General features: G+C 33.7%; 1 protein-coding gene across 1 annotated transcript; it reads right to left on the bottom strand.

The window, feature by feature from the left end:
• Nucleotides 1-1,054: 1,054 nt before the first annotated feature.
• Nucleotides 1,055-2,031, bottom strand: LOC105531993 (60S ribosomal protein L5-like). Its single transcript, XM_011970054.1, is given in 1 exon segment — nucleotides 1,055-2,031. A coding segment is annotated over 1 exon segment (891 nt). The 5' UTR covers nucleotides 2,023-2,031; the 3' UTR covers nucleotides 1,055-1,131.
• Between the last annotated feature and the right edge of the window lie 10,677 nt (nucleotides 2,032-12,708).

Below are 12,708 nucleotides of genomic sequence, written 5' to 3'. Positions count from 1 at the left end.
AACCTGACACTTCATGACATTTTAGCTTTCAGTATAATGTGACAAATGCAATTTTATTAACAGTATTACATTTGTTTAAGGAATTTAAAATTTATACTAAGAAATAGAATTATTCCTTCCTTTGCTCAGTTGTACGTGTATACCAGATGAAGAACATGTCACATCTGACTCATTTTTTGTCATCTTACTCTATTTTTGCCCACAGAATTTATAACTCCTTGGCATCTCTCTCCCCAATAACATAAACTGCTTGAGAGGAGAATCAGCTTTTGTCAACGTCCATCAGTAATTTCCACAGTGTTCAGTCCAAGAGGTCCATTGGTTATATCCCCATCCTTAAAGAAGGACCTAAACCGTACTAAATAAGTACTTGTAAAATAAATGAATGAATGAATGAATGAATGAATGAATCAATATTGTGTTAAATTCTAGGCATTGCTTCATTTGAAAGGTCCATATAATATGGTAGAGTACATTCATAGGGGTGGCCAGTATTGTCATATTCAGCCCTGACAGATAAGATGTAACTTAAGTCATTATGAAAGTTGAATGCTATACAAGAAGACTGAAGTCATTGCCATTTCATGGTTAACAGATGTATACAAGAGGTTTGATTTATTCTCAAGGACACAAAGAGTATAATTTAAAACAATCGGAGGAAGCAACATGAAAGTAACTTGCTGCTCAATGTGAGGAAAATTTTCTAAGAAGCAGTTTTTTGAAAATGAAATAAACTGCCTTCAAAAATTTAAGACTCTCCACTGATGAAGCTATTCAAGTGAATTCTAATTAGTTATTGATTTAGGATGCATACAGATAGTATTGATTTTGAATTATTTGTTAGATTATTTAAGACGCATCTATGACATAACACAGCATCTTTTGCATTTGAAGTATTAAACACTTAAGCTACTTAAGAGAGCACCTAAAATTTAAATCTCAGGGTTTTTTATTCTTACCTGGTTGTCATTTTTAGGTAGAATATGGTTTCCAATCTTTTGGTGGATTATTTATATGCATGAATGCTATAATTCAGACAATTATAATTAAACACTTTTTTTTTTTTTTTTTAGTTTCTGTCTGTAAGTTTATTATCTTTATCTGAAAAATCATCATAGAAAATTGTTTGGTTTAGCTCTCAGCAGCCCGCTCCTGAGCTCTGAGGAAGCTTGCCTTCTTTTGAGCTACCCGATCCTTCTTCTGAGCAAGAGACATTTTGGGACGGTTCCACCTTTTCTTTTTAACTTCTTTCTTGGGCTTCTTTTCATAGACTGGATTCTCTCGTATAGCAGCGTGAGCTTTCTTATACATCTCCTCCATGTCTGGAGTTACACTCTTCTTTATGTATTGAGAGAACTGTTTCTTGTAAGCATCTTCATCTTCTTCCATTAAGTAGCACATGTAATCTGCAACATTCTGGCCCATGATGTGCTTCCGGTGTACTTCTGCATTAAATTCCTTGCTTTCAGAATCATAACCGGGGAATCGTTTGGTACTGTGAGGGATAGACAAGCCTCCATCCACAGCTCCCTTCAGGGCGCCAAAAACTTTATTGCCAGTGGTAGTTCTGGCAAGGCCTGCATCCAAATAGCAGGTAAAGGCACCTGGCTGACCATCAATGCTTTCCACATTGCTTTCATCACCAGTCACCTCCACTTGGCCTTCATAGATCTTGTCCATGCCAAACCTATTGAGAAGCCTGCGGGCCAGCAGCAGGCCAGTACAATATGCTGCAGCATAGTTTGTCAGGCCAGCCTTCACACCATATTTTGGCAGTTCGTGTGCATATGCTGCGCAGACTATCATATCCCCCTCTATACGGGCATAAGCAATCTGACAAATGATATCTCTGTTTGTTACACGAACTATCATCCTGTATTTGGGTGTGTTTTATTTATTTTTATCCTGTTTCACCAAGCGTTTCCGAGCATAGTAATCAGTTTTACCCTCTTGTCGTCTTCTAAATTTCACTTGGTATCTCTTAAAGTAGGCCTTATTCTTAACAACTTTAACAAACCCCATCCTGCGGAACAGAGACCCGCATCCGCGGCTCGACGGAGACCTCTAAACACTTCTTTAAGGTTAATTAATTTCTGTCTCATAATCATCTGATACTTATTATCAAGACTAAAATTATTTTATTTAATTAAACTTGACACCAAGAATATCCACCACTTTAAGAGATACCTTTAAAATTTAAAACATGATTTCTCACTTAATGTAACTCCCCCCACTCTGTGGGATACGAGAGTCTGAGAAATGTAAAACAAATAATTTGAATCATGACTTAATTATTGGGTGTCTAAAATTAGCCTCAGTTAGGAAGTATAAAATATTTTATTTTTTATCAACAGTTAGCAACTGCCTTGTTTTCCTTCTAATTACTTTGAATAGATAAGTAGAAAGACAATATTGCACTGTTTTCGGTAGGTGGCAGTTTCAGCATTCTCACCATTTTAATCTTTTTTTCATATTTACCAATTTTATTCATCATAGTCAGGGAATTCCTTCCCACAATTATTTTCCTAGAGTTATCCCTAGCATGACAAGAGGAAAACTTTTTTAAAGATGCTGAGTGTAGTAGATGTCTTTGGGAAAACTTGGACAAGGATATTTTTTGGTAGCTATTCCTCAAATCCTGTGTGTACTCAATTGCTATGATAAGTTGTTTGTGATGTAATTTGATATTTATTTCATATAAAGTTCAATGGACATTAATGGTAATATTATTTCATTATTCTGTTATGTGGCTGCTCTGGTTAAATAATAATGCATTATACCACATAGTGTCTAATATAATTCAAACCAGAACTATTCAATCTTATCAACAGTAGCCATAAGGCAATAAATGAATATAATATCTATACATCTGATGTGAGCTGAAGGAAATAAGGATAAGAGTTTTGTAAATGGACAAAGTGAAGATTGCAACATGTTTATTTGCCTAATATCTTCTTTGAACTTTTCAATAAAATCTTGGTAGTATCCTAAGAGAAATTATTTAAATTGGTTTCTGCAATTCAAACTGAGTTTAAAAATATTTAAAATGCCGGGGAATTGGGTAAATTACCATTTACATTTTATAATTAATTTTTCTAGAAGTAAGAGAAACTATAACACAAATATGTCCATAGAGAAGGGAAATCGTTTTAGGAAGATATTTTTCCTCATTTATTCTTTGTTGTGTCTATTAAACCTAACAAACAATTAAGATAGCACTTTCACTGAAGGAATAATAAATGTAAATTAATTTAACACTAACTTCTAGGTATTCAACAATGTAAAATGGGGTAAACTAGAAGCTATAAATTACACTTTCAAAAAGATTTAGGAAAAAAGAGAGAGAGAGAGAATTGTGGTTAAGGGCAGATGTAATTCTCCATAGAAGGAATAAGAAAATTGCATTTGCAGATATATTAAAGTTACTTTTAACATATGGACTCTTTGAGAATTAACCTAATAATGTTGACATCCACCCAACAGATTCTTATGGGGGATGTGTGTGTGTGTGTGTGTGTGTGTGACAAGTATGAAAATATAAAGGAAATGCTAGTATTTTACCCTATATTGTTAACATTTAATGTATTACTTAAAGCTGTTTCAAGCTTGAGTTGCACTGTAATCATTTATCTAAGGAATTTCTTAAGGTTATTTTAAATTTTGTTCCTTACTATATTCACTTTTTAATAGGGCCCAACGAGACTGATTAAAATTATGAGTTATTTTATGCGGACTTTATTTTAGGTAATTCATAGCAGGATACAAAAGTTTCATTCCACCAGTGGGAATCATCTGATTACTCTGGAGCAACCTATAGCTAATTATGGCAAAACCGAATTAATTTGTATACTTGAGAAATGAACTTCCCTATACCCAATTATACTTGAGACCAGCGGGTCTCATCTTCACATTAACCTTCTCAAAGGCACAAATCTCTCTTAGGTCTCCCCCTAACTGACACACTAAACTGTGAAAATAAAGTATCCGTTTAAGCACCCGGAGGGACTCAAGCTATGTGGAAACCATCGGAGTAGAGCTGGCTCCAAACATGCTACTCTAAGAATGACTTCATCTTTAATTTAACATATTTGTATAAATATTCTCCCAGGACAAAGATGATTAATGACAACAATTAGGAGTTCCACGTAAGTTTCTGATTAGTCTCCAGGGTTTGTTACAATCAAGATGTAAATTTCTGTTAACGGTAGATTCCAGAAGGCACCCTAGACAATTTACACGAAAAATATATATCAGAAAGATTTTCTTCTCTTCCATAATTAAAATGAGACTCTTTTCTAAAAAAAAGTTCATCAGAAAGTTTCCTCATCAATTTCGTGAATTCTCAGGATTGGAGGGCAAAAAACTAGTTATTAAGAAATATTTTTCTCTTATCTAATCTAAACATGGGCAAAGTGTTACAAAAGAAAAAAGCACGGAATTTGGAATACAGAGAGTTGTATTATACTGGCGAATTTATACAAACAAGAAGTACGGACACGGACTAATCATTTTACATTTTGTGGAATTCTTGTTTTAAAAGTCTTAAAAATTCCAGCCTTATATCGCAGAATCTTTTAAAACTAAGTTAAATAATTCTAACTAATGCAACTCTATTTCCTATTCCATTCCCCAGGTTGCACCATAATCAACTCAAATGACCATGTACCTATCTTATTTATTCATTCATTTTCTGAAGCAAGCAACTTGCAATTTATTGGCCTATAACATTGCTCAGTAATAAAAATTTGATAGAACTAGACATTTTAGTAGAAATAAAACTATCGGCCGGGTGCAGTGGCTCACGCCTGTAATCCCAGCACTTTGGGAGGCCTAGGCCAGCGGATCACCTGAGGTCAGGAGTTCAAGACCAGCCTGGCCAACATGGTGAAACCCCATCTCCAGGCATGATGGCGAGTGTCTGTAATCCCAGCTACTGGGGAGGCTGAGACGGGAGAATAGCTTGAATCCGGGAGACGGTGGTTGCAGTGAGCCGAGATCGTGCCACTGCACTCCAGCCTGGGTGGCTGAGCGAGACTCCGTCTCAAACAAACAACAACAAAAAAAACTATCATAAATTGAGGGGTACACGTGCAGGTTTGTTACATAGGTAAATTGTGTGTAAGAGGGGTTTGGTACACAGATTATTTTGTCACTTAGATGATAAGTGTAGTCTCTGCTAGGTAGTTTTTAATTTTATTTATTTATTTTTGAATTTTTTATTTCCATATTTTTTGGGGAACAGGTGGTATCTGGTTACATGAGTCAGTTCTTCAGTGGTGATTTGTGAGATTTTGGTGCATCCATTTACTAAGCAGTATATATTGAGCCCAATTTGTAGTCTTTTATCCCTCACCCCTCCCACCCTTTTCACCAAGTTCCCAAAGTCTCTTATTTCATTCTTATGCCTTTGCATCGTCATAGCTTAAGACCCACTTATAAGTGAGAACATCCTATCCTATTTTGGAGGGGGAAAAAAATCCAAAACAAAAGATTTATCAATTCCATTAAATTTCTCATTCTAGTCTCACAATCCTGGCTGTCAATCACATCATCATTGTTAAATAAGTCTTCAAAAATAGCCATATTTTTCTTCTTCTTGGTGCAATACACAACTAAAAAAGCAGTAATGAAAATTTATCATTATAAACAGCATGGCAAAATATGTGTTAACTTTATTAAATAAAAGGAGGAATTGACCATAATAAAAATCGTATTAGAAAATATCTACATGTGCTTCTCATTGGCAACAGAACAAGTGGAAAAAATTAAAAAGGAAATGTAGAAAATAGGAAAATTCAAAGAGTTTTTGTTACTTGAATATTAAACAATTTACCATACAAACAAAAAAACTTCCCCAAAATATCAATTAAAATTATTAATTTAGTCACACATTATGATAAAGTAACACTTATGAAACTATGTGGTAAAGACTGAATTTTCTGAAAAAATTATAATAAAACAGAAAAATAATTACAAAACTAGAAAAAAGGAAAAGGGAACTAACGAATTTAAAAACAAAAACAAAACCTAAAAAGCTCTTGAATCCAGTAGCAAATAAAATCTGCAATTTTGTATAATTACGAAATAATGTTACATAGTAACATGTATAAAATTATGGAAAGAAGATACGCCAATACTGAAAATAATATACATTTTAAATGCTTTTATTTTACAAAATTAAAATAAGCTAAATATTGAATTTGGGAAAAGAAAATAATAAAAGCAAGAATAGGGGAAAGCTTCACTTTCCATATTAATGAACCATTTATTTCTCATAAGTTGTCCTGAGTCCAATTATCTTATGTTGCAGATGAAAGGCAAAGTACCAAAGTCGAAAGGTATAGTGAACAAGACAATATACGCCCTAGTGGTACAGTATAACAACAAAATTGCAGAAGCTGAAATAAGATTTATACATATACTTTTTTAAATGTTTACTTTTATTTTAAGTTTCGGGGTACATATGTAGGACGTGCAGGTTTGTTACGTAGGTAAACATGTGCCATGGTGATTTGCTGCACCTATCAACCCATCACCTAGGTATTAAGGCCCACATGCATTAGCTACTTTTCCTAATAGTCTCCCTCCCCCGACTCCACCCCAGGACACTGACAGGCCCTAGTATGTGTTGTTCCCCTCCCTGTGCCTACGTGTTCTCATCTTTCAGCTCCCACTTATAGATGAGAACACGAGGTGTTTGGTTTTCTGTTTCTGTGTTAGTTTGCTGAGGATGATGGCTTCCAGCTCCATCCATGTCTCTGCAAAGAACATCATCTCATTTCTTTTTATGGCTGCATAGTATTACATGGTATGTATGGACCACTTTTTCTTTATCTGGTCTATCATTGATGGGCATTTGGGTTGATTCCATGTCTTTGCTATTGTGAATAGTGCAGCAATGAACATATGTGTGCACGTATCTTTGTAATAGAATGATTTCTATTCCTTTGGGTATAAACCCAGTAATGGGATTGCTAGGTCAAATAGTATTTCTGCTTCTAGATCTTTGAGGAATCACTGCACCATCTTCCACAATAGTTGAGCTAATTTACATTCCCACCAACAGTGTAAAAGCGTTCCTATTTCTCTGCAACCTCACCAGCATCTGTTGTTTCTTGATTTTTAAATAATTGCCATTCTGACTGGTGTGAGATGGTATCTCATTGTGGTTTTGATTTACATTTCTCTAATGGTCAGTGATGTTGAGCTTTATTTCATGTTTGTTGGCTGAATGAATGTCTTCTTTTGAGAAGAGTCTGTTCATGTCATTTGCCCACTTTTTAATTGGGTGGTTTTATTTTTCTTGTAAATTTGTTTAAGTTCTTTGTAGAATCTGAGTATGAGACCTTTGTCAGATGGACAGATCGCAAAAAATTTTTTCCACTCTGTAGGTTGCCTGTTTGCTTTGATGATAGTTTCTTTTGGTGTGCAGAAGCTCTTAGTAGCCAAATCATGAATGAACTCCTATTCACAATTGCTACAAAGGGAATAAAATACCAGGGAATACAGCTAACAAGGGAAGTGTAGGACCTCTTCAAGGAGAACTACAAACCACTGCTCAAGGAAATCAGAGAGGACACAAACATATGGAAAAACATTACATGCTCATGGATAGGAAGAATCAGTATCGTGAAAATGGCCATACTGCCCAAAGCAATGTATGCATTCAATGCTCTTCCCACTAAACTCCCATTGACATTCTTCACAAAATTAGAAGAAGCTATTTTAAAATTCATTTGGAACTAAAAAAGAGCTTGTATAGCCAAGACAATCCTAAACAGAAAGAACAAAGCTAGAAACATCAGGCTACTAGACTTCAAACTATACTACAAGCTGACAGTAACCAAAACAGCATGGTACTGGTACAAAAACATGCACATGGAACAATGGAACAGAATAGAGAGCTCAGAAATAAGAACACACATCTACAACCATCTGATCTTTGACAAACTTGACAAAAACAAGCAATGGGGAAAGGATTCCCTATTTAATAAATGGTGCTGGGAGCACTGGCTGGTCATATGCAGAAAACTGAAATTGGACCCCTGCCTCACATCTTATGCAAAATTTAACTCAAGACAGATTAAAGACTTAAATGTAAATCCCAAAACTGTTCAAACCCTAGAAGAAAATCTAGGCAATACCATTCATGACATAGGCACAGGCAAAAATTTTATGACAAAAATCGCCAATAGTAATTGCAACAAAGGCAAAGATTTTTATATTTTTATTGCTGTTTTTAAATAATTTCATACAGTTAATAAGGAATGTGTTTTGTATCTTGAAAATACCTAATTCCTCATAAAGATTTTCTATTTATTTATTTATAAATGTATGAATACATTTCTTTATTCAATTATTTATTTCGTTATGTGTCACTTACACATAGAAGCCAGCTAGAGGGGATCCCACAGGCCAAACTTAGGAAAACTTGAGCATCAAGATTGACAATAAAATAGTGTAACCACCTGAATAATATAGGATGTCATTTTATACTGATCTACTTTATTACTTCATCTGTATTTGCTTACTTATTTAATTTCAAAATAAATAATGTTTCACTTTGTATATGACAATTCTAGCAGACACATCTGCATAAAGGGGTTAAATGAGAATTTTCAAGGACATGACAAAATGAATTCATGTGCCACCCACTATGATACAATGAGAAGATAGTATCGCTTCTGTGATAGTCCTGCAAAAGGTGTGTAAAGTGAATCTAATCATAAGGTCACTGCAGACAAACCCAAATTAATGAATATTTTATAAAGTACCTGGTCAATGATCTTAACATTTTTCAATGTCATAAAAGTTAGAAAGACAAAGAGACTGTTCCATACTGAAAGAAAGACAAAGAGACTGTTCCATACTGAAAGAGAATAAAGAGAAATGCCAACTGGATGCAGTATCTGCTTCTAATACACTCTTTTATAAAAACTTATATAAAAGTGTATTATTGAGAAATTTGAGGCAACTTGAATAGAGTCGAAGGTTTAGATGGTAATAATGTTATAATATTGGTTTCCTGATTTTCATGGTTGTATTAAGGATTATGTAGGAGAATATACTCTGCTAAAAAATAATCATTGAAATTTTGGGGGACGATGGTGCAGTGAATTATTATAATTTTATTTTGCCTCAGCATCCATTTTGAATATAAGTTTAACTTTTATACCAGAAGCAGAGCTCAGCCACCCTTGCCACAGTATCCAGTTCTACAGCTCCTCCCAGTTTGTCAATGTGATTAATCCAAATATCTGCCTGTAATTGGAACAACACAGTAAAGGTTGTTACCTGGGCATTAGAACTAGAACATCATACCCAAATGACCCAAGCTGGTGTCCAGACTCAAGAATTTAGGGGCATCTTTCCCACCTAGCATTGGGTCAATAATACAGAAAAATTCAACAACTGTAAATATAAATGTCTCTAGTAACTGAACATAAAATGCATGAAGCAAAAACTGACGAGCGAAAGAGGAAAATAATTAAAATCACAATAACAGATAGGGACTATAACGTGCCTTTCTTAGTAAAATATAAAACAAATAGAAAAAAAATCAGTACTAATATAGAAGAGCCAAATGATAGTATCAACTACTTTAGTCTGATATTTGTAGAATACTGCATTCAACAACTGAATTCTTTCAACAGCAACACTATTTTAAATTACACATAGAATGCTGAATAAAACAGACAATATCCTAAGCTATATACAAATTTTAGTACATTTCAAAAGAATTAAATATTTCAGAGTATGTTTTTCTATCACACTACATTTAATTAGAAACTTTTTTAAAAGGATAGGTCAAAACAAGAACTTTAAAAAGTAATTAAAATAAATTAAATATTGAAAAAATTACATCAGAATTACTTAGATGAAGCTAAAGCAAGGCTTAAAGAGAAATTTATCACAATTACTGAATAAATAAAATAAAAAGACAAATCTGAATATAACTGAGCTTCTATATTAAGAAACTAGAAAAAATAAGAAGAAAGAAAATGCAAAATAAGCAGAAGGAAGGCAACAAGATAAGAGCAGGTGAAAGATAACAGTAGACATCATTGAAATTTTTAAAAAGTAGAGAAAATTATTACATACAAAAAACTATATGAAAACATCAGTAAAAATTGCCAAAAATCTAAACCAATTGAAGATGAAATAAAGAGACCACAAATTAACCAATATCAAGAATAAGATGGCATCACTACAGATCCACAGATATTAAAAGGCTATTAGGGACTACTAAAAACAGTGCCAAAAAAGTTCAGTGACATAAATGAAATAAAATAAAATAATCCCTTAGAAGATAAAATCCTCCCAATTTACTCAAAAAGGAATAAATACTTAACATTCTAGGAAGATAGTAGATTAGGAAGTATCCAAAATCGATCTGTCTTCCTACCTAGACAATCATTGTATTGTCACAGTCTATCTGATTTTAAGCATTTTGAAACACTGGAGCCTATTAAAGCCTTGCAACTTCCAGGGAGAAGGCTTGGATGGTGAATTATGGTTATTTCTGGTCACTTGCAGCTCTTAGCACGGTAGTAGCTAGCTACCTATCTCCTACTCCTCAGTCCATGGCAGGCAGCTATGCATGTGTTCCTGGAGCAACATACACACAATTTGCAGGAGCCAGAATAGGCAAAAAGAACTCTGCTCCAAATAGCCAAGATCTGTGCTCTAATTACTAAAAGCTGCCTCTGATCACAGAGGCACAGACAAAGAAACATGGCCATTGTTGTTGCACTTCCCTTGCTGGTGGCAAGCTCCTCCTCTCTGCATAAAGTGACTTCCAGAAGAGTTGAAGTACCAGGATCCTTTCTCTTTTCATTCTGTAGTTGATTTTCTGTTTTTTCTCTTTTGGGGGGCCAGATCAGGATGACTATGACATTCCAAAGCAAGGGCATACATGAGGGAAATTAAAAATTCACCACAGACGTTCAGGGTGAGGTGCAGGCTCAATGAAAATCTGAGAAAACCTTAATTTTGCACCTCAGGCTAATCATTGGCACTAAGACAACATAAAACAATCAAAAAAGTAAAAACAAAATAAAACATATACAACAACAGCAACAAAATCTGGGTAAAGGGAAGAATCTGATTTCTAGAGTTAGAACATTAGATTCAAATGTTTAGTTTTCAACACTAAAAAAAATTACAAGGCATAAAAGAGACAGGAAAGTATGGCGTATTCAAAGGGGAAAAAAAGAAAGCAACAGAAACCTTCTTGAAAACAACATGATAGCAGATCTACTAGATAAAGACTGTAAAACAACTGTCTTAAAGATATTCATCAAGCTAAAGAAGAAATGGAGAAAGTCAAGAAAATAATAGATGAACAAAATTAAAATGTCAATAAAGAAATGGAAAACCAAAAGAGATCAAAAAGAAATTCTGGGGCTAAAAAGTAAAATTAAAATGAAAAAAATCACTAGAGGGATTCAAAGGTATATTTGAGCAGGCAGAAGAAAAAATCAGCAAATTTAAAGATAGAGCCATAAAAATTATTCAGTCTGAGAAATAAGAAAATAGACTGAAGGAAAGTAAAAAAAAATCCTAAAGAACCTGTGGCACACTAGTAAGCAGACAAACATATGCATTATGGGAGTTTCAGGAGGAGAAGATAGAAAGAGGCAGAGAGAATATGCAAACAAATAATGGCAAAAAACCCCAACTTTGGTGAAAAACATGAATATAAACATGTAAGATGCTCAACAAACTCCAAGAAGAATGAACTCAACTGAGGAATGTTATAATCAAGCCATTGAAAAACATTGTCAAAGAAGAATTTTGAAATCAACAAGAGAGAAGGGGCTAGTCACTTAAAAGTTATACCTAATAAGATTATAAGACTTTTTATCAGAAACTTTGGAAGTCAGAAAATGGTAGGTTGATATATTCAAAGTGCTAAAAGATTTTTTTTAAACTATTGTCAATCAAGAATCATATGTCTGGTAAAATTATCTTTCAAAAATGAGAGTGAAATAAATATATTTCCAGAGAATAAAAGCCAATGAAGTTTGTAACCGCTAGAACTGCCCCGCAAGAAATGCTAAAGTGCTGAAATAAAAGGACACTTGAGAGTAATTCAAAGCCATATAAAAAGGTAAAAATCTCAGTAAAGGTAAATACATGGGAAATTATAAAAGCTAGTATTATTGTAACAATGGTGTGTAACTCCACTTTTTGTTTACTACATGATTCAAGAGAATAATATATTAGAAAAGTGTTTAAGAGGTCAATGCATTAGAAAATCATTAGTTTATTTTTTGGAAACACAATGTATAAAAATGTAATTTTATGATGTCAGCAACTGAAAGGTGTGGAGATGGATCTGTTAAAGAAGCTGAGCTTTTGTATGTTATTGAATGTGTGTGTTATTGAAGCTGGCACAAATTTAAATTAGCTGGTATAAATATTAAAAGTTTAGCATATTAGAGGTAATTCCCATGGTAACCACAAAGAATATAGTTAAAGAATATACATGAAAGAGAAACAGGAAAGGAATGTAAATGTTTCAGTAGGAAAAAAAAAAAAGCTAAACACCAAAAAGAAGTACTGCAGGAAATATAGGATTTTTTAAAACTATAAGGCATATAGAAATAATAAAGTAACAGAAATAAGCCCATTCTTGTTGGTAATTACTTTAAATGTAAATGATTAAACTCTCCAATCAAAAAATAGACACTGATGGAATGGAAA

This window comes from Mandrillus leucophaeus, unplaced genomic scaffold (assembly GCF_000951045.1).
Source record: "Mandrillus leucophaeus isolate KB7577 unplaced genomic scaffold, Mleu.le_1.0 Scaffold927, whole genome shotgun sequence".
Classification (NCBI taxonomy): Eukaryota; Metazoa; Chordata; class Mammalia; order Primates; family Cercopithecidae; genus Mandrillus; species Mandrillus leucophaeus.
The sequence above is the reverse complement of the archived record's forward strand: the minus strand, read 5'-3'. Positions and strand labels throughout refer to the sequence as shown.